At 37.0% G+C, this 26,018-nt stretch overlaps 1 protein-coding gene and 1 non-coding gene across 2 annotated transcripts; both read left to right on the top strand.

Annotated features, from left to right (window-relative positions):
• The first annotated feature begins 2,075 nt into the window (after positions 1-2,075).
• LOC112540325 (U4 spliceosomal RNA) lies at positions 2,076-2,216 on the top strand. The gene has a single exon (XR_003084388.1). It is a non-coding gene; the product is annotated as a U4 spliceosomal RNA (small nuclear RNA).
• Positions 2,217-12,551: 10,335 nt separating this feature from the next.
• LOC103053970 (hyaluronidase Eo Hy-1-like) lies at positions 12,552-19,430 on the top strand. Its single transcript, XM_007420360.2, has 3 exons — positions 12,552-13,472; positions 15,575-15,664; positions 19,092-19,430. The coding sequence occupies exons 1-3, from the start codon at positions 12,552-12,554 to the stop codon at positions 19,428-19,430; spliced, it is 1,350 nt and encodes a 449-aa protein (XP_007420422.1).
• Positions 19,431-26,018: the final 6,588 nt, after the last annotated feature.

The raw sequence follows: 26,018 nt of genomic DNA, 5'->3' as shown, positions 1-26,018 counted from the left end.
GATCCAGAGGGAGCCTTCTCTTCCAGATCTCAACAGATAAGGAGACTTTAATTATTTCACTCAAAAATGTTTTCTGGTTGTGGAACTGAAGAATGTATACTTTGTTGTAACTTTCAGTTTCTTTCCTCCATTTGCATCTTCTCCACTTCTCTATTACCAATATGCATATGGATATTAATAAAATGAAATCAATTGATCGATCAATCAATCAATCATCTATCAGCATTTCTACATTGCCCCAATTTGGGCAGGCCCACACATCCCCCATCCTCAATCTTGCATCAACACTTTTCTACAGTATTTTACATCTGTGCATATGAGTTTTTCTAATCACTGAAACACTACACAAAACAATCTAGATATTACTGAACCTTTGTACCTCCACACTAGTTTTTTTTAAACAAAAATCAATGCAGAGAACTGCATGCAGCACACACATTGGTGACATGTTGATATAAAGTACATAGGCATATCATACATGGGCTGCAATGATCTAGATGGGCTCTAGATGGCAGCAAACAGCAGAGTTTTCTGTATCCAGCAGATGCCTGGATTTTTGCTACCCGAGTCTGGTATGTCTAAAATGAAAAATGCTAATGGTCATGCCATAATTGCTTATTTTTCCAGTGGAAATATGTTTATTGATAGCATAATATTGGGGAAAGTAAAAATTCTGGCAAATTGCTCATGGACAATCTTTGCGTACTCAGTTCAAGAATAATAATATAGAACAATAAAGAATTTTAGTGTCTTACTGTGCTTGGAAACAAGGCTAGGTTATGAAGAATACACACTATTAGAAGACATTCAGTTGGGGAAAATTTCAGAAGTGACCCTACAAATGAAGGGTACTCGGCACTTAATTATAATCCAAGTATGATCAATAGCTACGTTTTCTCTTGGTATATTTATTTATTTGCAGTAGGAAACCAATATTTAAAAGAAGGCAATATCACAACACATCAAATATAAAACAATGCAAAAAATAGAATAGAACTTACGTAAAAAAGCTGGAAGCAATTAAGAGTGTAAGGGAGGCCACAGATGATTTCTGGAAGCCATGGCTATTGTCAAAAATTGTGATTGCCTACAAGAAAAATGATAACCTCCTGCTCAGAGGAGCAATTAAGATTTCTAGCAATTGGTGTTACAAGTCCCATCTTCCATTTATTATATAGACAGCACTGTAGCAGTACATGAAAAAGAGATTCGGCTTCTCTATGGGAACGTATAGTGTGATATTCCTAGGGATACTGCTGTATCTACCAGTTGTTGCCCTTACAGGTAATTTGCTGATTTGGCCCAAGGTGAAAAGTTTCCTATGCGAACCCCTTGTAGACTTTTTGAAACAGAAAAAAAATGCACTTATGACTTATGACTTTGATGATTAGAAAAAAAATAGATCATAGAAAAAAGTAAGCTTTTTTTTGTAATCATAGAGTAAAAGATAACTTTGTAATTATATTTGCTGCAAAGGAAATCAGAAGCTTCTTTCTATTGCTTTTTATCTTTTCTTTCTGCACTTTTGTCTTTTTTCTTTCTTTTTTTGTTTTCTTTATTCTGTATTAGTTTGTATTAGTTTTTATGTTCTCTTTAACTTCTAATTACATAGAGAGAGAGAGAGAGAGAGAGAGAGAGTTTCCTATGTGAAATGTTATAAAAGTGTCTGGGGATGGAGCAGGGAGGTGATCATTGTGCTGTAATGGAGATGGGAAACTCTGGTTCTACCTTTTGGGGATCTAGGTCCCAGATCCTCCACTGCAGGGTAAGTATGGCTTCAGGGAAAGAAAAGCCTCAGTAAGCTAAATCAGGACTGATTTGTCTTCTTAGGGAAGATTCAAATCTATCTAGTAAGGTGAGATGGACCAAAGATGTTCCCCCCAAAATTTGCTTCAATCAGACTTTGAGGTGACAGAGTCTCAGATGAGTCCCTAAAAAGATGGAGTCCCTAAACCAGCTGGATTAGGGAGTTAAAGATGGAATAAGGAACATGGTTATAGCCTTGAAAAATTTGATTGGATAGCTTCTAACTTAGAAGCATCCTTATGCTGGATGCCATATTGCATTGATCCCAATACTTTGTGCAGTGGCAGTATTGTAGCTAATGAGATTAATCCGAGTCACAATTATTGCTAACTGAAATCTTTTCCCAGCACCCTACTATGACAACTTGAGATATAGTTGGCATTGGCAATTTTTGACAGTTCCTCTTGCTAGTGTCCACTTTGCTATTAAGAAAGATATGTAAGGCAGCAACAATAAAAGGGAGGATATGGCAGCATTTCCCATCTCTTTTGGACTCACATTCTGTTAGCCCTTTGAGGTAGTCCAGACAAGAAGCACAACCAGGAATACTAGCTCTATCTTTATTGTAAGCTTATGGTAACAGAATCTTGCAAGATTGAAAGTATTTCTCCCCTCCTCTCCTTTTACTCTCTGGAAAACTAGGGAGGGTCCCTTCTGAAATGCTTCCTATTCCCCCTCCCCTCCTTCTGTGGGCTGAGATATCTTTTACATGCTGATTGTCCAGTCTGCAGCTCTTCCTTCCAAGAGGTCATTCCCACATACCATTACACACTCATGGTTATATGGATTAGGCCTGGGAGAATAAGCAAATGAATGGGCAGAGATGTCAGTGTTGAGGAGATAAGCCTCTTCCAAGGTCATCAACTGCATGACCTTGACCTTAACTCCCTTGAACCCAGAGTTGTTATATCATTGAGATGGGAGGCATATTGGTTGGTCAATAATATGTCTTATATATTATAAAATAATTCCTTTCAGCTATAGCTATACAAATTCTGTACTGTTTTGTAACCATTTGTGTAATTTCTTACTTTAAAGCTTTAGTATGTGTGCGCGTGTGTATGTGTATGTTGCTAATAGATATCTTGCCTTCAGAAAGTTGATCTGATATTTATGTCATAACAAATTAAACTGTCATGTAAAAGCTCTTGTTCTGTTTTGTGAATCAGTGAATGGATGGTTTGAACTCACTGACCCAGATTTCTCTTCTCATAAGCTCAAGGGGAAAACCTAGTAAATCCATTTCAACATGAATATTTCTGGAATTGTGCTTCTGGTTCTTTCATTTGGGACAACATACATCTGCATCTATGCATATCAAATGCATATTTACTTTTGACCTCACTGACTTCTTTCCAGGTTCAGGGTTTCTTTGTTTCTCAGCCAGAGTGTTTATGATGCTCTTAAAATTTGGCAATGGTGAACAAAGCTTCAGCATGGCACCCTCATGCTAGATCTAAGATTTTTGGAACACTGACTTAAAGAGTTTTCAGTTGCCCTCTATAAACTGAAATGGCTTTTATAAATTTCAGTGGAAATTTCAGTTTATAGAGGCATACAAATAAAAGCAATTGTCACACTATTTCTGTCTGTGTCTCATTATGCAAAGTAAAATGGATGCATTTATGGGGATATTAGCCCATTCCTGGCATTGGAATCTAGGATGCTGAAACTCACAGAACCCTTGGGTTCTGTATTGATCTGGACAGCAAAGAAATATCTGATCATTGCACAGAAAGGACATTTGGCTCCACTCTGGAAGATTAATTATGTACATTGAGAGTTAAAAAAGAGAAGGTGAAGAGATCCACTCCAATTATATGACACACTTATTTGTACTACAACAAGGACATATTATCTTTCCTATTCCTACCCCTTTCTCCAGAAATTCACATGTACCTGTTAGGTTTTTATTGCTGTCTTGGTTGGGATACCCTCTAAACTAGAAGGTGTAATTGTAGAATCATAGGCATTCTCATGAATCAACAATAACAACAAATACTGTGGGTGTTTTATATAAGCTGTTACGAATTAGCCTACATTATATATTTATATATATCTTGTACCTGCTATTATGTATAGCAGCCATACTTCTAATACAATGTTACAGAATTGGAAAATGTGAATAGAATGACATTCTTTTTTCTCTTCTATGAACTGGGATCATTGATTAAAACTAAACTTAGGGAAATTAATCAAAATAATGACTTCTTTGCACAACACATAGATGAAGAATTCACTGACATCAGATGTGATGGCTGCCAATTTAGATGGCTTTAGAAGGGGTCTAAATGAATTCATAGAAGATCATGCTATGAGCGACTAAAAGTCTCGATAGCTGTTTACTACTTTCCAAATCATCTTAAATACCATTTAGAACTGAAGAGGACTACCAACTTATTGCCTATGTATTCAAGCTTCCTGAATGCCTCTGTATGGTCACTTTGTGCTACGAGATGCTGGTTTAGACGGGCAAATCCAGCAAAGTTCTTTATATGCTCTTAACAAAAGTGCCTGATTTTAACAGGCTTATTCTAAGTATTACAAAATCTGGATCCAATAAAACACATACACATACACACACACACACACAGAGTACAGGCTTCCAGCATTTTAAAGACAATTGTTATGGCATAAGCTTTCACGCATAAGAAATTATGTGAATTATTCCCCAGTCTGTCTTCATTCACTCAACATGATAAAATAAACAGATTGATAATGCTGATTTGTGGGTTATCAAATCAATTTTATAAATTTAAAATCCGTCGGAAATACTTCTACTTGTTTTAGTAGGCTTGGGCACAAGCTTCAGCTTATTCATTTCTAAAGCCCTCTTTTTGTGTTTAAACTATGGAGCAGAAATATTTCTGGATGGTTTCTTTTTAGATCACTCATATAAGTGGGAAAATGATGTGCCATCTCTGAAAGTTTAACTAAGCATGATAATGTGATATTCACTAAGCAGTACAAGACCATTTTTACCAATTTAATGATAATGTGTATAATGGAATCATCATAGAATCTGGGGCTGAAGTAGTGCAACAGAGTTGCAAACTTTAGTTAAAAAAAGAGAATAGCAAAAAAAAAAAAAAAGCGCTCATTATGCACAGTAATAACCTATTTATACTGCTCAACCTTAACCCTAACTGTAAATAGTATCATATTCTTTACAACATAGTTTCAATACATTTTTTTTTTTAAATCACAGTATCAGATCACACTCTTAGAGTATGTATATGTTGACTACAATTTGCCATGCGTGCAGGTTCCCACACAAGTGTACCTGCTTTGGACTACAGTCCTGATACATTAAAATAAATAAATAAAAGGATTGCAAATACATTGCTCAATATATATTTGCTCAAAAGTAAGTGTTTAGTATTTCATCCTGCCATCCTGATTCTATCACCCAACAGTAGTATGGCTATTCACATCGGTTTTCCACTAGCAATAATGTCCAAAATTTATCTCTGGAGAGAAGACTAAATACCACATAGTAGAAAACCTCCATCCCATCACACTAAACAGCAAATACATCACGCTTAACAGCATAATCCTTACCTGGATACATCAGTGCCTAACGCACATGAACTGTCATTCCAAGAAGGGCTGTGGGAGAATCAGCATCAGTGGAAAAATTCCAACAGAGTTGTGTACAGACAGAGCATTTTAACAGTGGAAAGGAAGGAAGGAAGGAAGGAAGGAAGGAAGGAAGGAAGGAAGGAAGGAAGGAAGGAAGGAAGGAAGGAAGGAAGGAAGGAAGGAAGGAAGGAAGTCTTCTCATCAACTCATACAGGGAATAAAATCCAGCCCCTTTAATGGCTCAATCTAGCAAATGTCTGTACAGATTAGTAGCATAACATTAAAAATCAATTTTAAAAACCAGATGAAAAAGTTTTCAATTTTTTTAAAAAATGTGCTTATCTTGAGATTTTAACAGATGACTTTCAAAGGTTCCATATTTCTTGACTGGATTTGAGCTGAATCTTTTATTATAAAGCCATGTCTTAAACAAACAAATAGGTGAGGGTTCTTCGAACAAAATTACTGAGCAGGTGATCAATTAGTGTTTTGACTTGCTGATAAATCATAAAATAAGGATGCTTCAGGATTCCTACTGAGGCAATAAATCATGTATTGCTTGACTACAGTAGCAACATCGTTATGTGGAAGGCATCGAGAATTCTCATTGTGTGCATATTCATCTCATAGTGGTTCCTGAAATTTGACACCAGAGAGGATGCACAGGTCATGAAGTTCAACTGCTATACAATTAAGATAGAGGTGAACAGCAAAATATGTGTATTAGGACAATGTTTGCACAGGAACACATTAAGAAAAATGCTTTTTCAAAGCATGCATGCCAAGAAAATTGCATATCAAGTGAGCATATATGGGGAAATACTCATAAGTACAAATTTTTGAGAAGACTCCTCCCCCCCCCCAAATTTACAAATTGATGTGGAAATGGTTTGAAATCATGGTTACAACAAAGAAAAACTAAGCCAAACTGAAACTCACAGATTTGCCCATCTCTATAAGTAGGAATGCTGATAGAATTCTCCTTTACATTTCAGATACAGAAAAAGTGTGGCACCTAAGAAACTAAGAGAATAGAACAATCATAAGAGAACAAAACTCAGGAAAATGGATGATCTGTGATGATGACGATAGATGAACCAGAATCTGTCAGTATGAAGAGCCAGGAAGAGTTTCTAAAAGTGATGAAGAATATTTAATCATGCAGAGCAAAGGTTTTGCAAATATTTCATTGCTTAGGGTTGGCGTAAGGCAGCGTTTCTCAACCTCAGCAATGTTAAGATATGTGGACTTCAACTCCCGGAATTCTGGGAGTTGAAGTCCATACATCTTAAAGTTCCTGAGATTGAGAAGCACAGGGTTAAGGTTTTCCAAAAGCAGCATAATTTAGGATCATTTTGGCAGTGCTTGTCTTTCCTATGTATAGGGCAGTGATGTTTACAGCTGAACAAGCTAGAGTACTCTCGGATAAATGGGATATTCCTTCAATTGGTAGATAGACTATATCTAAAATCATAGTGGGCCTTAAGCCTGCTCCTCTAGGCACTGATTGTTCAGTGACTATCCATAATAGCAAATAGCAGGTGTGACTTTTCTCCAGGATCAACAAACCCATTCTAAAGTTGTCTATTATATGTATAAGAACAAGAGGAATGATTGTGTTCCATAAGGAGAATTCTTATTCTCTCCCTTGACTGCTTCCAAATATGCAATCTCTTGCATCTTCTTGCAGCTGAACTGCAGGTTAGATTATAGTCGTTTGTCTCCATAACTATCATGGAAGGGCATACAGTGCACCACTCTTGTGTAACACCACTATGTTGTGCATATTGGGAGAAGGAAATTATGAATTGGATACATGTGTGATCCTCTCTGTAGGCATAAACTATTTGGGGGATTCTCTGTTGCCAACTTGGGAAACTGGAGTTGGATTCCTTATATTTTCTGTTCATTATCTGCAGTTTATGTTGTTCTGGACTTATACTTACTATACTGTGTATTTATTTGTTTATATTTTTATCTCACTTTTTATTTTTGTCAGCTCAAAGTAGCGTACATACCTAATGCTCTGTCCCTGGATCAGTAGCGTGCCCCATCTGAGCTCCCAAACCTGTTTATGCTACATCACATCTATTGCATTGGCCTTTGGGCTCTTATAACAGTCCCCTGGATCCAATATCATCTGTTCATCTGAATATTAGCTCCATATATACCACTAAGTGTAGACAGGATAACTTGGGCAGAGTGTATATAGAGATGAGCCCTAATCTCTCATTGCTCCTGCAAGAAAAAGAATGGACATACGTTGATCTTACAGATGTTCTAGACTTGTTAATTGTCTGTCTTGAGAGGTGTGCTGTCCATTCACCTTCTCAGTGCATAATGTGTAATAGCTAGGTTTTGCATTATGAGTTAGCACTGTGCAACAGTGAAGGGATTGGGGCATACAGAATTCTTCTAGTGATAAACAAAAAGCCTTCCCCCTCAATTTACTCTATCCATTCTACTCAGTTTTACACCACTTATGCTCTCAGTTTATTTATCTTTATGTACTCTTTGAACAGTAAAGTACTCTTTTATATTCACTGGAGAGGAGGTAGGGCCACTGCCTAATTTGATATAAGCTAAAAATAGCAGAAACTAGTTTAGAATTCCATTCCCTGTTCCTGAGTGCAGATCCAGGGAGGATGTAGATGGAAGGTTCAAGAACCTTTTTGAGGCAGACCCCACCCTTTTTTTCCTAGGTATTCCCATTGTTTAACCCTTGCATCTACAATTGGTGAAGCTGAGGTCTTAATTAGAGTTTGTTTGTTTATCAAAGTTAGAAGGCTGCCCAACTCCATAAAGACTGTGGGCAGCATACAACCTTAAAAGCCATAACAGCAGTAAAACAAGGAAAAGAATGATAAATATTGGGAAGATAAATATTCAGACTAACTATACACTCCTATAAAGGGCTTGCCATTCACCCTAATCTAAGGCCTGGGAAAATGTCCAGGTTTTCAGAGACATTTTAAATAATGTCACAGTGGGGGCCATATGGATCTCTGGAAGATGCTGTTCTAGAGGGCAGATGCTGTGACCCAGAAGGCACACATCCTGGATTCCAATAAATGACATTACTTGATTGATAGAACCTAGAGGAGACTCATTTTTTCACATCATATAAAGTCTGATTGGAAATAGATGGTCCTCAGATAACTTTATAATTCAAGTAACCCGGAAGCCAAGTGGCTATCACTGCAGCTCACAGGACAGCAGTACTACATAGGCATACTGAGGCATGCCCATTACTATCTATATCACTGCATTCTGGACCAGCTGGAGTTTCTGGGTGGCCTCAAGGGCAGCCCCATTGCAATAGTCCATGAGCAAGGTGACTGGGGCATGAATGACCATCTGAAGGGCCTCCTGGTCCAGGGACAGGTGCAACTGACACAACAGATGAATTTGTGCAAGGATCTTCCTGCCACAGCTGCCACCTACCCTGAGCAGGAGCTGTGAGTCTAATAGATACCCCAGATTGTATACAAATACCAATATCCTGAACTGGGAATTACCTGAATATTCACAGCCAATTAATCTTGCTAGGATTAACCTGATTCTATTCCTCCCCATACAGTCCCTCATACCCTCCTGTAGAGAGTAAGAAATATGACCTTGATGGAGATATGATGGACAGTTATCTAGGCAAAAGAGGCTAAAGCATGATTTCTTGGTCTGGGCTACCTAGTGGGGTTGACACCTTCAGACACTAGGATGTCGGCAGCATTGGTTGGGGAGCCTGGTATCACAATGTACATTAGGTATCATCTGCAGTGATGGTTGACCTTGCCCAGCTCAGGTAGATATTAAACAGAAGGAGTGAGAGCACTGAACCTTCAGGCACCCCGCAAGTGAGGGGCCTTGGACTCACCCCTCAAACCAATTTGAACCACCCACAGAGAAAGGAGAACCACTACAAAGTAGTCCCCCCCCATCCTTGGAAGCAGTCCATAAGGATACCATGATAAATGGCACTGAAAGATACTGAGAAATCAAGGAGAACCTGGACAATACCACCATTCCTGTCCCATGATCAGTGCTGTCTCCATGCTGTCTGAAACCTGTGTCAGGTTCTGAAAGGATATCAAATTGATGACTAAATTAAAGGCTCTGAGAAGATAAATGGTTGCAGTATGCTATTTGCATTGCTATTTTTCTAAGCTGCTTGTATTGCATGCTCCCCTTTTGTACAAATGTTCTTTCCCCATTGTTTTCATCACCAAGGTTCTATCTAGGTTCCACCAAAGTTCTCTAGAGATGAGATTAAACTGAAGTAACTTCCTACTACTAGTTTAAGAAATAAGCTGTGTCTTCTTCTCTCAGTGTGTCTTACATACTGCTATATATAAATAACATATCATGATAAATTGCAGAATTAATCTAATCTGATGTTCCAGCATATCTTTGTAAGTAAAATGAAGTAGTGATTTGGGTCTATTCATCTACTTCAGTGGGAGTGTTTTGAGTGATAACGCTTATTATATTAGAGTAATTTATTTTACTTAAGATATAGAATAAGATGCCAAAGTTGACATTTATCTGTGTTTCAATATACTGAATATAGAATACACTGTTAAGAATTTGAATGGGGTGGGGAAAAGCGATAGTCTCCTTTTGAATGTTAATAAGGATTTGATAATTAATAACTTATTTCATTTAGTTCTGTTGTGTTTAACAATAATTCTCTATTTTTATAGGAATTATGTTCAACATTAGAGAATTCACACAGCTAGGGATCAAAGTACAACTGCACAAGTACCCTGTAGTACTTTGTCTGATCAGAATATCCTAATCTGTGAAATATATTAACTGGGAAATACTGTAAACTCATCTGGGAAAATGGTATGAGAAGAGAGATTATAGCAACCCTCCCCACCACGTGGCTTTATGAAGCCTATTCAGCAGCTAGTCTCATGCTCCTTAGAGTAGGGCTTTGCTTTGAATCTCCAACTCTTGACTTCACATGGCTTAATTTGACTGCTCAACTCAAAGCCAGCAGACATCGTTCAGACCCTCAACATGGTGTACTTAGATAAAAATCCTTATTACCATTAGAAGGAGACCACATTAAACAGCGATTCCCTTTTAAATGGGAGCCCTATGTTTTCAAAAGCTAGGGTTGGGGAAGATGTCAAGTGAAGTGCCCCCTGGAAGATAGGTGGTAGCAGAAGTAACTACAGACCAGCAACACCGGAGCAGAGATGGGGCAGGGTGTTTGGGCTCAGTGGGCTTCTTGGGAAAGAGGTATGAAACCTCCAGTCTTTCATTCTCTGGGCTCAGCAGGGCCACTACACTCTGACTTTACTAGCATAAAGTAAAGTAGTAAAGTAGTAAACTAAAGTATACTAGCATAGCTAGATAAGAATCTTTATTACAATTAGACTGACGCTATTTTTTATTGAACAGTAGTTTACACAAAGAGAAAAAACCCCCACAGAATATACCATTTATGAGGACAAATACAAAAAATAACATGAATAAATAAAAAGTAAAAAGCCCCTGTGAACAACAACAACAAAGTCCACAAGTTGTTCATAATTTCCATATATCATAAGAGTTCCCAAAGTTACACCTGTTGTGATTAACATAACAAATATAACCTGCCTAACTTGACAAAAATGCGATTCTTGCATCTGGAAGTTTATTCTAAGTTTATTAGTATCTTTTTGTAGTTTTCAAGATATTTCCAACACTGAGCATTAATTAATCTGGCTGCCAAAACTACATAGACAATCAGCTCCTTATTTTTAAGTGAGCCAATGGATCATAACCTCAGAGGATTGTTGCTGTGGGGAAAGTAGGAAGAGGAAAGAGTATTAGATATGTTCACCAGCTTGAGTTATTTATAAAAATAATAAAGGTGGGATAAAAAAAAGATAAACAAACAAACAAATAAATATTGATTCAAGAACCCTAGCTGTGGAGAACATCTGACTCTTAATTTGTAGTCATACTAATGTCACTTATAATGTTGTACCAGAAGAGCATCACCTGATGCTCTTCTGGCACAACATTATAAGTGACATGAGTGACACTTCTGCCAGAAGATTATCCAACATTCTGAAGAGTGATTGTGTGGGATTTATGCTAATTTAGCAAGGGTTAATTGCCACCTTCAATTGCAACTCTTGGGTAGAGACAGAAAGAAAACCTCTTGATTTCCATAATGATTGCCATTTTGGTTCAACTATTATATTGCCCAAATCAGTATCCTAAGCCAGGATTAATTTAAGCCAGGGTTCCTCAACCCCAGCAACTCAGCAACCAATGCTGGCTGGGGAATTCTGGGAGTTGAAGTCCACTCATCATAAAGTTGCTACGGTTGAGGAACCCTGCTTTAAGCCATAAGAGGGATTCCTTGCTTCAGTTACAAAAATAACGTAGAGATCTTTGACAATATTCCTTTTGGTTGTGCCAAATTAGTATCAAATTCTCAAAGATAATGCATGGACAAGTTATGGCATTCCTAACTTCTTCTTTGTCCAGTACCGTGTTGATCTAATGCTCAATCTTGTCCTATGTTGCCTGGTATTGGTATAACAATCATTTATCATATCAACATTACAATTTCTCAATAATTTTAATTGAGTTAATCTATATTGATTCTCCCTCTTTGGGGGAAAAAAACATTAGAGGTGCTAAAGGGGAGATGAAACTGAAACCACATTTCATTGCCCTCTGTCCATATAAAAGCCTAGTTCCATCTTTTATTCATAGAAGCTTAAACCCATTGCTTTTTCTTGCCTTTCCTATGTTTCAAAGGAGCCTTTACATTGTATTTTCTGATTTTGGTTGTTGACATAACTGACATCTCTTCCCTGAAAACCTTGGCTCTTGCTTCTTATGGTAACGGTTAAAAGAGGAGGGGTGACTCTTTGTGTTCATATGGAAATTCTGTTGCAATTTTTTTATTTGAGTTAATATACGATTTAATCCATCTAATTAATTAGATCAGCATTACATTAAACACCATTTATAATAGTCGGAAATAATTGCTTAGTTCAACATTGGTTCCTTTTTAATAAATAGTTAAAAACATAGCTTTCCACCATATCTACAGCAACTTTGAATGTCTGTCTTTTCTTATCATCGCTGTACTTTTTTTCCTGTTCTTCTCCCCCTCCCTCAAGGAGCTAACCGTATCAGAAAAACTACATATTATGTCTCGTCTATGGATTAAGTGCCTGGCGGTTTGGATATTATTGAAGGGAGTTAATGGCGATAATGTTATGCAGACCAAAGCTCCTATGTATCCCGACCAACCTTTCATTGTGTTCTGGAATGCCCCTACAGAACAATGCCGGCTGCGCTACAAAGTGAATTTAGATCTCAATACTTTTCACATTGTACCAAATCCCAATGAGACTTTAAGTGGGTCTGTTGTGACAATATTTTACCCTACCCATTTGGGGATCTATCCCCATATTGACGACCATGGGCATCTCATCCATGGGGTTATACCACAGAATGAAAGCCTCACCAGACATCTCACTAAAATGAAATCAGATATCAACCGGATCATCCCATTGAAGAGATTCCATGGACTTGGAGTCATTGACTGGGAAAACTGGAGACCCCAGTGGGATAGAAACTGGGGCAGTAAAAATGTTTACAGAACCAAATCTATTGAATTTGCTAGAAAATTGCACCCACAGTTGCCTGAAGCCAAACTCAAGAAAATTGCTAAGGAAGAATATGAAAAAGCTGGGAAGAACTTCATGAAGGATACACTTATACTAGCTGAAAAAATGAGACAAAGTGGATATTGGGGTTATTATCTGTATCCAGATTGCTATAATTATGATTATAAAAACAGACCTGATCAATACACAGGCAAATGTCCAAATATTGAAATTTCACGGAATGATCAACTACACTGGCTATGGAAAGAAAGTACTGCCCTTTTTCCTTCTATATATCTTGAAATCATATTGAAATCAAGTGCCAATGGTTTGAAATTTGTGCACCATCGCCTTAAGGAATCAATGCGCATTGCTTCCATGGCTAGAAAAGATTACGCCTTGCCTGTTTTTGTATATGCCAGGCCATTCTATGCTTATACCTTTGAACCTTTAACAGAGGTAAGGTATTGGAGTGTATGAATCTCAGAATCAACTTCTGTTGACAGCTACACTACATGTTTATTAGAACTCTAATGTTAGATGAAAGGACTCCTGGAAGATTTCACTTCCGCTGGTTCTGCTCTCCTATAACAGTATACCCATTAGCATGCTTCAAGTTTTCACCTCTTGAACACTAGTATCTGAGAGGTTTAACATGGGTAAATCTGTTGCATGTCAGATTCTTCATGTAATCAGGAATCCTGACTGGTTAGGATCCTTGAAGTTGAAGGACCCTAAGTAAAACAGGCTAGGACTATTTTACATCAATGTCAATCACATGGCCATGGAAAAGGAATAGTCAGCAGGTGCAATCCCACATCTCTCAGGTGTTCCCTGAGCTGCATGTATGTATATGTTGACTACTGGAATGATGCAAATCTGAATATGCATGGAATAATGTACAACACTACTTTCATAGGTAAACCTGCTATCCTAGGGTTGAATTGCATATTGCAAAGTTGACCTTAAATAGTTCATGTCTGTGACACAGCAGAAAATGCCCTTGTCTCTCAAGGCAAGAGGCACAGTATTGTAAGACAATCAAGTTATTTTGGCAGATGAAAATTTCACAACGTACAGTAAAATATAATGACAAAGTTTAAGTCGTTAAAATTGGGATAAAATGCCTGCCAGCAGCACTGTTTACCTAACAGTAGGATTCGCTTTGCCACATAAGAGATACCTGATTAGATCTTTCAACTTCTTACTAAATTGAAGAGTACCATAAGTGTGGCTGTAGATTTGCTCCTAGGAGTATTGCAGGGATGGGATGATAGGACAGGATAGGGAATGTAATGTCCGATCCTCACTATCTAGTCAATCAAATTTCCAGGCAGCAAAAAATAAAATATAGGTATCCAGATATTTTTACCTCTTCAGTGAAAGTGAGATCCAAATAAAAGCTAAGCATTATATATTGATTCTATTCTCTCTTCTCCCTGCTCAGTATATCCAGTATTCCTGTATTCCTGTACCGAGTACATATATGTCATATATGTCATTTGTATTTCAGTGGACGTATTATTGCCATATTTTTTAGCAATTAATGCCAAAAGCACAATTCCGCATCTAAGCTATAATTCAGGAATGAGAATACTGGAATACCTTGAATCTCCAACATAGTGCTTGAGAACACCTATTTATTTATTTATTTATTTATTTATTCATACATTCATACATTCATACATTCATACATTTATACATCACATTTATATAGCCGCCCATCTCACACAAAGTGACTCTGGGTGGCGTACCACAATGAAAATAAAATAAAAGTGAATAAAAACAGGCATTATAAAAAGATAAAAAGTTGTGTCTTCTAACATATGTTTTGGTGCTTGCCGAGATCCCTGCCCTACCTAATTCATTTTCAAGGATCTTTTAAAGATAGCGTGAGGAACCAACTATAGTCATAAGCAACACAACAACTGCAAGCATAACCTGTACATTACATATAACAAGTTTTCTGTGCCCTGTATATGAGTGGCAATTTTAAACTGTTGGCTCTCTCTCTTTCTCCTTTCCTTCTAGTGTATAACATTTTTTTTTGATTAGCAACAGCCCCCATAGCAATAATTTTGTGAGAGTCCCAATACCACATTTCAAAATTCCCAATGCACCCACTGGCCCAGAAATCAGATTTCTTGGATATACACTGTCAGCGAGGAATTATAGGCAATTTTCTGAACACAGCATTTGAGTGTAATGGAATGTTCACCATCGTACAAAATCTACATATTTACCATACTCTATAACTTGATAATCTGAACGGGTCTCCTAACTGAGAAACCATCGCAATCCCTTTTACTGCATTAGCGTGGTTGACTTGCAGCAAGGCATTTGATAGAGCTATGAGACAGCATTCTTTCCCATGGGGTAAAATCCACTTACTGTTGTGGCAAACAGGTTTTGCAGGTCAGTGCTAAACCTGTTTTTTCATAAACAGCCCAAAGGAAAAAAAGTAAGGGGGAGGGGGAAAAATGGCTGCCAATGTTTTAACTCTTTGTTATCAGTGCATGGTGCTCCATTAAAATTTGCCTATTCATTGCCTTACTTTTCAGGAAGACTTGGTGACTACAGTTGGTGAAACTGCAGCAATGGGGGCAGCAGGAATTGTCTTTTGGGGAGGCATGCAATATGCCAGTACTGTTGTAAGTTAGTATGGGTGAACAAAATACCCATGAGCCAACTTTCATTGGAACTCTTGAGACCCCTCCCTTCCTATTTCCTTCTATGTAAACATTTATGGCTTGTTAGAAGTCCTCTAACAGGTGATATAAAGTTAGAATTTCTTTGGGGGATTATTAACCACATCTAATCACATGGGGAAGACATCTTCTTAGATACAATAATGACGCTCCATTTCTGAAATGATATTCAGGAAGCAGTTATAGGGATGAAGAGGTTTGTTGCCTTATTGCTCTAATGTCTTAATTTGCATCAGAAAAATAAATGTGAAATCTACCCAGATCTACCTTAGATAAGAAGTCACTTTATTTTTCTGCTCCTTGACAGTATAAAGCATGGATGGACAACATGTTATTTGTGGAGCCAGTCCAGAACCCTGGCCATTTCTGTCCATCAACCAGCTGATAAAATGGATCAAGTTTCTGACCCCCCCCCCAAAACAAGTATTTTCAGTGATAAGAGCAATAAATGTGAGCAATCCGTGACGTTTGGAGGAAGGGGAAAAAAATGAAACAGTGCTTAAGATCACTCTTTTAACCCTATTGAAGACCACTGGTTTCCCTGCAGCATTAGCAGTGGAAGACCAATGAATGATCTGCAGTAGAAAAGGGAGCAACGTTACTGCCTGCACAATTATTTTGTAATGAGAATGTGCTTATAGATACTTACATACTGAGTGCATGTATAGATAAGACTGCAGCATGAGGATATGTGCATTTGTAATAATATGTGCATATGTATGTGGATTTGATGACATGTTTATTGAATAGGGTTTTTGTAGCACACATCTGTAGCATGACTGCAGCTTTATACCCTTTAGCCCAGCAGTAGATGTGCCTTTCAGGGTAAAAAGATAATTTAAATGGAATCAATGAGAAAAGTAAGCTGTGAGTAACCAATCCAATTTGAAATAAATGTAGTCTAGATGTAATTAAAAGTACATCAAACTCTTGGTAGCTATAACATATCATGTGAAGAAAAATGTGTGTGAGGTTAGCAATGAAATCAGTCTCTTTGATGTTGACCCAATTTCCTTACTCATGTCAGTACTGAAGACTATAAATAGATTATGCATGTATGAACCAGGTAAGAGACTGAAGCCATAAAGCAGAAGTGGATAATCCTAACCCATGGGCTGTGCATGATTTCCAGCATCCTTTGTGTCTACTACAGCCCTATGTGAGTAGACATGGCTAAAATGTATGGTGCTTTTTAAAAAAAAATTGAGGGTGGAAGAAGAAGCAAAATAGATCCTTTAAGACTTGCAGAGACTCAAAAAAACCCATTAAACCCTTGAAAAATGGCCAAGCCTTACAAATTGGGTTGATCTTTTTCATTTAGGGAGATTAAGAGGTAAATGGGTGGAAGGATGCTTTAAATCTCTGCGTAACCTTGTTCGTTATTGTTGTTAGTATCAATCACCAATCTCAGATCATTCTGAGCTATAGCATTCCTGAAACAGTCTATATAGATCTGGGCTGCTTGCATGTACTCCTGGTGATCTGTCCTTCTTTCCTCCTCTTCTACATGCCCCTTTTCATTTTCAGATTTTCACTAAGATTTTTATGCAGCCACATTTGCATCTTCTGCTGCCCTCCATTTTTTCCTCTTTGAAATTGTTTGCATTTGTGGTTTTAGTAATTTCTTCTAGGAACTCCAGCTTATCATGAGGTCCTTTTCAATGAGTTTCTCCCGTGATACAGTCCTACTTGTAATTGCTCTGAGTTTATGAAAATCCACATTCAAGTACACTCAGCTTTAATTTTCCTTAAAATCAAGAACACTAGCACTACATGTACACTTTCATTTACAGTTCTAGTACTACCATTGAATATGTTTTCCCTTTTTAATTGGTATAAGGTCAAGGATAGATAATTCTCTTTTGCTTTCCATATCCTCTGAGAAGAAAGTTGTTTGCAAGAACATAGCACACTGTCTTTTAAAAAAAAAATCAACAGTACCTACCATTGCCTCCATCTTCTTTGTTTTTCTCAGTAAAGAGAAGGAGAAATGGAGCAAAGAAGTGGAAGAGATGTAACTTCTCTACATTTAGAGTTAAGTTACGTCTGGGAAGGGCCTCCAGCTAAAATCCTGGGGAATCTGACTGTCAGCCTAGAACTTACTGAGCAGGATAGCCTAAAGGTCTGGTTTTTATAAGGCAACTTCCTAATCGAATATAGCATGTAAAAACATGTATGAATGAGCATGTTCTGTGGCTGGAAAGGAGGAGGATGGGAAAAACAGGAATATCCTGAAAGAAGCCATGGTGTACTATAACACTAAACAAAGAGTAATCTTCTGAAATGCAACATGCTGTTAAAGGTTTCTTTTATAACCTAATCACATGGCTAATCTGACTAAGAACTTGCAGTGTTACCACATTAGGGATCCATTTGCCTACTGAGATTCGTCTTTTGATAGTAAATAGCTTACTTGTAAACAAATGTAAAACAGACATGCTTATGACAAGCTAGATGCTGTACTGGGTTTGCTGCTAAGAACTTCCAAGAACCTCTGTATGGTTATTGTGTGGCTGCATTTGGGAATTACAGCATAGAAGGGAAGCATTAACATCTACGTGATTTTTTTGCAATGCATGGATATGGATGGGAAACGTGCAGTCCATGGGCTCCATGTCGCAATATCTATGGACTCTGAGATCACGCCACTGAAATTTAGCAGCAAAAGGGCTAAGGTGGGGCAACTAATTGAAATCAACCCACCAGACCTATGCAAACAAACATATCCAATCTCACCAATAAAACTCCCAGGTTCCCCAGGAAGCTCAAAGCCAGCCATCGTTCTAGGGAAGTCATTACATTATAGGTAGCCTCCTATAGCCTAGCGGCTGCAGAAAAAATATAAATCCCAGGCTGAAAAATGTTTATAGTTCTATTATATGCAGTAATTTTCTACTTATGTATTTCTGCTTGTAAAATGTGTATCCAACCAGTTATCAAACTTTGCCATTACCTCTTTTTGTCAGACTTTGAGTGGTATGAAAAGGAGAAAGGGGCTGATTCCCTTGGAAAGAAATGGGGTGGGTAGAAGTGGATCTTGACTGGGACTATCAGAATCAAGCCATAACTCCTTTCTGTTTTCCAAAGCTTTGCTTGCACAGCCATTTTCCAATACTTTGTTCCAAGAACTTTAGAAATTAATAATAATATTAAAATAAAATTAACTTTTCATGATTATTATGAATACGCCAGAATGCCTTTCTGGATCTCCTGAGCAATTATCTATGGAGGTCTTTCTTAAACTACAAAATATGCCAATTCTCTGGACATAAGCTCCACTGAATTCAGTTGGACTAATTTCTGAGTAGATATATTATAGATTCTATAGGAATGCATCATAAATCAATTATCATTCTTTGTTTTATTTTAGGATAGCTGTCAAAAAGTGAAAGACTACATGAATGGTGCATTGGGACGTTACATCATTAATGTGACTTCTGCAGCCAAGATTTGCAGCAAGGTCCTTTGCAAGAAAAAGGGAAGATGTATTCGTAAACATAGTGACTCAAATGCCTTTTTGCACTTGTTTCCTGAAAGTTTTAGGATCATAGTGTATGCCAATAACACTGAGAAGAAAGCGATTGTGAAAGGAAAACTGGAGTTGGAGGATTTGAAGTTTTTAAGAGATAAATTTATGTGTCAGTGTTATGAAGGCTGGATGGGAGATTTTTGTGAAGAGCGTTCTGTAAAAAAAATATACCAAATATAAGGAAAATAAACACATTGAAGAGTCTTTCCTTTATTCCCAAACAAAACAAAATTGTCATGCAGATCACAAGACAAAGAAATCCAACCTTGATTTGAGGGCAATTTTATTAGATCAACTGAAGACTTACAAATAGCTTTTAAGTTTCTAAGGATAGTAAGATGCTGTAATTAAAAATCCAGGAAAAAAAGGATGCACGTAGTTGTGTAATGTACACAACAATCCTGGGGAGGAAGGATAGACATGGCTGGCTTTCAAATCTTGGGTCTACCTAATTAAAACCTTTGCTCATGTTTTCCTTGCAGAAACCCTGGAGTGGTCTTGGCTGTTATCTAATACCTTCATCTTCTTCATAGTCTCCAAAACTGAATTTAGGAATGTAATCTTGTTACAGTTGCAGCCCCATTTTTTTTCCTTCTACCCTCCCCCCATTTCTGTTTTTTGTTTCTGAATTTTGAAGTATTGTGCTGGATGAAAAGTTCCTGGGAATTTCAATGCTTGCAAGCATATTGTTAATCTTTACCTGTTGTATTACTTCAGTATTGATTTTGAAGCCCTTGTTCAGAGGCTATGAGCTAATTTGTCCACTAGCACCCATATTTCAACTTTCATAGCCCCTTCTTCCAGGTAGGCAGGGGGTAAAACCTAAAAGATTGGACCTACTTTTAAGGGAAGAGAAAGATGAGTGGGGGTGTAGGGAGGGGAGACTGGCAAAATGGTTGCCTTAGGCCAGAAAATGAGGATACATTTCATTCCTTAAATCTTCAATTCCTCTATGGGGTGATTTCCTCTCCATTAGGGTGGGGGTTAAAAAAAATAAGTACTTTAAGATTATGTAAGACTTAAAGCAGCACTTTCTCCCCTTGACCAACCCCCAAAATCAGTCTTTCCCAAAGGCCAGAAACTCTAGCTTTGTCCAGTTTAGGGATTTTATGACATCACCAACCATGCTCCTTTCAGTCCTTGGAGATCAAGGGAATACTTGCAGTTTATTGATAGATGAATTCCTGGATACAAAGCAAATGAAGATTCTTGTTCAAAAATTAGGGAGTTGACTGTCTCATATAGATCTCAGAACTGTAGAATAGTTTACTAATTAATTGTACTGACTTGTAATGAATTTTAAAAAAGTAAGAATGATTTAAATATATATACATAGTTAGGCTGCTTGTCAAGGTCTTTTACAGACAATTGATATTTTGTACTCTATCTTGAACACAATACACACATTCACTTTCTGATTTTGTCGTGATTCATGGTTGCTGTAATGGTTAATTTTTGATGGAGTACTAAAGGAGATTCATTCATTCATTCATTCATTCATTCATTCATTCATTCATTCATTCATAAGCTGCTTCAGTCAGTTGACTCCAAGTGATGTACACAAGAAATAGCTGCAGCCAATGCAACAATGATAGCTATAAAATACAATGATGTACAATCATACAAATCCAATAAACAGCCACTGGCAAACTACTTTGTTATCACTGAAGAGATCTGCCAATTTGTCACTTCACAGAAAGGCAATAAAAAGGAAAATGAAGAAAACTCTGCACTAATTTACTTTATGATATATTGGTTGCATATGGTGAATAGTCCAGTTGCTAGAATTCTTGCAATTCCATTGCTTCTCAATCAGTCTTACTAAAGAGACCATATGAGAATTCTGCATGGAAAAGAAATTACTTTTAGTTTAGGCAAATGCCCGATTTCCTGACGGTTACTACAAAGCCTGGTCTACAATGATCTCGGTTTTACATAAACAGGGCTCAGTCTTCTTACAATGTTAAATATTTTCTTATTTTCCATTTATTTATTTGAAGCATTTATTTAGGTATCAACTTGCATGCTGCCTCAGTCATCAAAATAATTCTAAACAGCTTTCATAGGAGGATTCAAAACAAGGAAATAATAAGAGCAAACAAAAGCCAAAAACATATCCCACTTTGCAGCAGGAATACTTCCCAGAGTGATAGATGGTGGAATCTCTTTAATGTTATAACATTCCATATTAGCCTTTTAAAAGATGTTGATATAAATATTTATCTGACCAATTACTGGAAGAGAGGCAAGCTTCCACGTTTTGCTCTCAGTATGCATCTATGTTCAGCATACATTTGTTAATAGAATATGTTTTACCAAAAGTTACCTGTTGCTAACTCAAATAATAATAATAAATGCCGGAAGATTCTTACGAACAGCACACATTTTGCTAATTCTTTTTATGCTCTCTGTCTGAATTTTTTTAACTTGAGAAGGTTCTAGGCAAGTATGAACATACATTAATTCATAGCCTATATTTTCAATGGGATACATTCTTCCAATTTTTGCTAGGTAAGATCCCATTTATACCAAAATCAATAAATATTTAACTGAGCAGTCTTAGTTAAACTGATTTGGAGGGGTGTTATTGCTTATATGCACATATGTATTCCTACTCAAATATTAATATTCAAATCTTGTTTTGTTTCACCATTCTACTTTGATTGATGTTCATAATGTCCTGTAATTCTCTGAAGATCTCATTATTTATCTGAGATTATATCAATATTTTAAATATAGTAAAATATAATATTCATAACAATACTGGGGATATACTTTTTTGCAGGAAGACTAATGAATAATAAAGTCATGCAGTGATACTAATGAATAATAGTTATTCATGTCCTGAAATCTCCCTTTGTTACCTGTTGAAATCTATGTCCGCTGCTTCTGTCACCATAGCAAGAATAATAGGATCTAATAGTACACTGAATTTCTGACACCCATTATTTTATAATAATTTTCCAGTTTCATAAAATTATAATTTCTTATATTCTTGATTGAAAGAGTCACACTCAGTTTTATATGTGGGGTCAGCCTTCTTGTCCTATATATCCTTACAAATATGCATACAAAATCATCAAATTAATGCTATTCACCTTGAAATATTATAACAAAATATAATATTTTAACCTAGTCCACATGATGACTGATGAATAATTTCTGCTGAGTACTATTTACCTTCACACTAAATAGAATAATTCAACAAACATCTATCCATTTCTAACAGCCATTGGTTCAAAATACATATTAAACCAACAGATGATTTTTTGATGATATGACTCTGGACTTTTGGGACATCCCCCTTTTGTACGTTATTTACATATATGCTTCTCGATATCAAAATATTATTCATTTTTATTATTTCATTAAACATTTTTGTGAGCCTAACTATCAATAATTCTTTAAAGGTTCACTACATTTATCTATTAGCCCAGGGATTTTATCTGTCAGTACCTTTGTGATTTTTGTACCTCCAAGAATAAAACCAGGGCCTCTAAATATCTCTATGTGCTAAAGTAATTAAAAAAAACCCTCTGTAATAACATTCACAAAATCTTATATATGAGCATGAGTACTTTCATGATTTGGAGAGTTATCCAAAAATAACCTAAAACCTATTACAAATCCTATTATGATTCGTCTTTCTTATATAAGCTTTTATATAATAGAGTTCCTAACACATCTCCTGTAGTATTACTGCATTCAAGCATCTTTTTAGAATATATTTTCATAAGCATCCATACCTGCTGTTCTGTCTTCTGCGAGCAAACTTTTATATGCTTACTATATACATATTTCATTCATAACAATGCGCTGATGTTTTTCTTGTAATTTCTTACCAAATGCCCTAAGAGATACATACCATCTTTGTTTTAAATCAGGGATACACCATGTGTAGCTTTCCAAATACAGTGGTACCTCGGGATACGAAAGCCTCTACTAACGAACATATCGGGTTATGACCAGCTTCAGCAGGAAAATTTTACCTCGGGTTACGAACTTGCCTCTACTTATGAACCGGATCCGCGGCCATTTTCCCTGCTGCCACGCAGTCGCGGCTTCCTGTGGGCGAGGTTGCGGTAGCAAGGAGACGTTTGGTGAGGCTTGTGGTGTGTTTTGCGGTGTTTTGCGAAGGTTTTTGGTGTGCGTGTTAGCATGGCTCCAAAGAAAATGCAGAGCAGGCTTGGCGGGAGTCAGGCTCTGAAGAGAAAATTGCCTCGGGTTGCGACCAAATTCGGGCGGAGGGCGGAACGGATTAACCGGATTTACATTGAACCCTATGGGGAAATTCGCCTCGGGTTGCGACCAAATTTGGAGGGCGGAACGAATTAACCAGATTTACATTGAACCCTATGGGAAACTTTACCTCGACTTGAGACCAACTCGAGTTGCAACCAGAGTCATGGAATGGATTAAGTTCGTATCCCGAGGTACCTCTGTAATGTAAAGTGAAATTTAGGAAAAGAAAGTCAAGAACAGCCTTGCACAATTACAGCCTCACAGGTTACAGTGAATTGAGATCAGGCCTACGTACCTTACTCTTGTTCTGCATGGAATTTAAAATAAGGCCAGAATCATTTTGAAGATGAAACTAACACACACAGACACACACACAGACACCAAGACCTGACTAATTATAGTACAAATGATGCTTAGAGTTTCTCACTGTGTTAAGTTCATGATTATTTGAAAGCAAATACTGGATACAATAGAAAATCAGTCAAAAGTAAAGAGATGTTAGATAGATGGATGGAACTTACTTTGGGTCTCAAGTACTAAAATTATTCCCATCAAAAATATTTGTCCCTCAAGTCAGGCTCAGTGCTAGAGGACTGCAAACTAGTTAATGTGACCCCCCCTTTTTTTAAAATGGATTCAAAAATGGAGATCTAGGAAATTATAAGCCAGTGGGTTTAATAAATGGCCTGGACACATGGTAGAAATGGTAATCAAATATAAAATAACTAAGCATACAGAGGTATAAGCCTCACTGAAGGAAAATTATAATGGATTTCACAAAAGTAAATCCTACCTCACTGTCAGCCCTTCAAGGTAGCCAAGACAATAAGCACAAACCATTTCTAAGACTACCTTTATTGTAAGGTTACAGAACCAGAATCATGCAAGTCTGAAAGCACTTCTCTCCTCCCTTACTTTTACTTTCCAGTAGACTAGGAAGGGTCCTTTCTGAGACACTTCTCATGCCCCTTTTCCTTCTGTGGGCTGAGATACCTTTTGCAGGATGGTTGTTTGCGACTCTTCCTATCTCCCAAGGTTATTCTTACAGACCGTTACACCCACCAACGTTTTAGAATTTTGTGAGATGTGAACAGGCTGGGAGATGGAGGTGACTCTGTTGACACTGCATACTAGGATTTTCCAAAAACCTTTGTCAAACATCTACATCAAAGAGTTTAAATAAGCTTTGCAACCATAAGAGAACCTGTCTTCTTAATCATAGGATAAGAGAACCTGAACTGCTTGAACTGCTTGAACTGGTTGAAAAACAGGAAACAAAAAGTAGAAATAAATGGGCAATTTTTTCAGTGGTGAGAAGTAAGTAGAGACCCTCAGGAATGAGATCAGTGTTTTTCAGCTTATTCATAAATGAACCTGACTTGGGGGTAAGCAATGAGCTAGCCACGTTTTATCACATTATTTTATCAAACAATTCAGGGTGATAAAAACAAAAGAGCTCCAGAAGGATCTTTTTTAAATCAAATGAATGACTATCCAAATGGCACGTGCAGTTCAATTTAAGTAAATGCAAATGGATACACACTGGGGCAAACCCCTAATTTTACACTAATATGGATGGGATTTGAGCTGTTTGTAGCTAGCCAATAAAAAGATGTACCAATGGATAGCTCAATGAAAATGTTGCCTTCATGTTGGGGATCATTAGAAAAAGGTCTGAACATGAAACTGCCAACACTATAATGCCTTTATAAAAATCTATGGTACTGAAATACCATGTATTAGCTTAGTCATCAAAACTGAAAAACGGTATAACTGAGTTGAGAAAAGCACAGAAAAAGGCAACCATATTGATTAGTGATCTCAAATATCTTTCTTATGAGAAAAGGCTACATTGTTTGGGACTCTTTAGCTTGAAAAAAAAGGTGATTGAGAAGGGGATATGATTGAGGTCTATAAAATCATACATGGCCTAGAGAAAGTGGACACAAGGAGGTTTTTTTCCTCTCTCAAAACAGTGAGGCTAGTGGTAATACAATGAAGCTGATTTAAAGGCAATTTAGAACAGACAAAAGAAGGCAGTTTTTCATAGAGCTTACAGTTAACCTGTGTAATCCGTTGCCACACATTGTGGTGAGGACCATCACTTTTGATGGTGTTCAAGGAGGTTTAATAAATCAATACAGGACATATCTATCCAGTCTTATGAATACCTCAGAAGTTTTTCTTACTTACTTCTGAATTGGGGATCTTCCAGGAGAATCAAAATTAACCAGAAAGAAACAAAATGTACTGGCAGAAAAGTTCTCCAAAACAGATTAATCAAATGTGTAAATTGCATCGAAGTAAATCTCAGGTATTTTAAAAATGATTTAAATGCTATTAATTTATTTAAAAATATATATAGTATTTCCCTGCATTTTATTTAACTATAGTTATCTGAAGCACAATTAATATACTTCTTTTTCACAATTATTTTGAACAAAATGAATTTAGGGATCCCAGTAACTCAATAACAGGGTTAACTAGTTAGAAGAACTAGAAGATATGAAGAATTAAAGTATCTTG

This window comes from Python bivittatus, unplaced genomic scaffold (genome assembly GCF_059951505.1).
Source record: "Python bivittatus isolate LINGU-HERP-01145 unplaced genomic scaffold, Pbiv_v1 ctg000330_np1212, whole genome shotgun sequence".
In the NCBI taxonomy this organism is placed as follows: Eukaryota; Metazoa; Chordata; class Lepidosauria; order Squamata; family Pythonidae; genus Python; species Python bivittatus.
The sequence above is the reverse complement of the archived record's forward strand: the minus strand, read 5'-3'. Positions and strand labels throughout refer to the sequence as shown.

What these genes read in the sequence shown, in the direction of transcription:
- LOC103053970 (XM_007420360.2), top strand. Translation starts at nt 12,552, where the DNA reads ATGTCTCGTCTATGGATTAAGTGCCTGGCGGTTTGGATATTATTGAAG. An exon ending in CCTTTGAACCTTTAACAGAG is followed by an intron (nt 13,473 to 15,574) that starts GTAAGGTATTGG and finishes CTTACTTTTCAG; the next exon opens with GAAGACTTGGTGACTACAGT. An exon ending in TGCAATATGCCAGTACTGTT is followed by an intron (nt 15,665 to 19,091) that starts GTAAGTTAGTAT and finishes GTTTTATTTTAG; the next exon opens with GATAGCTGTCAAAAAGTGAA.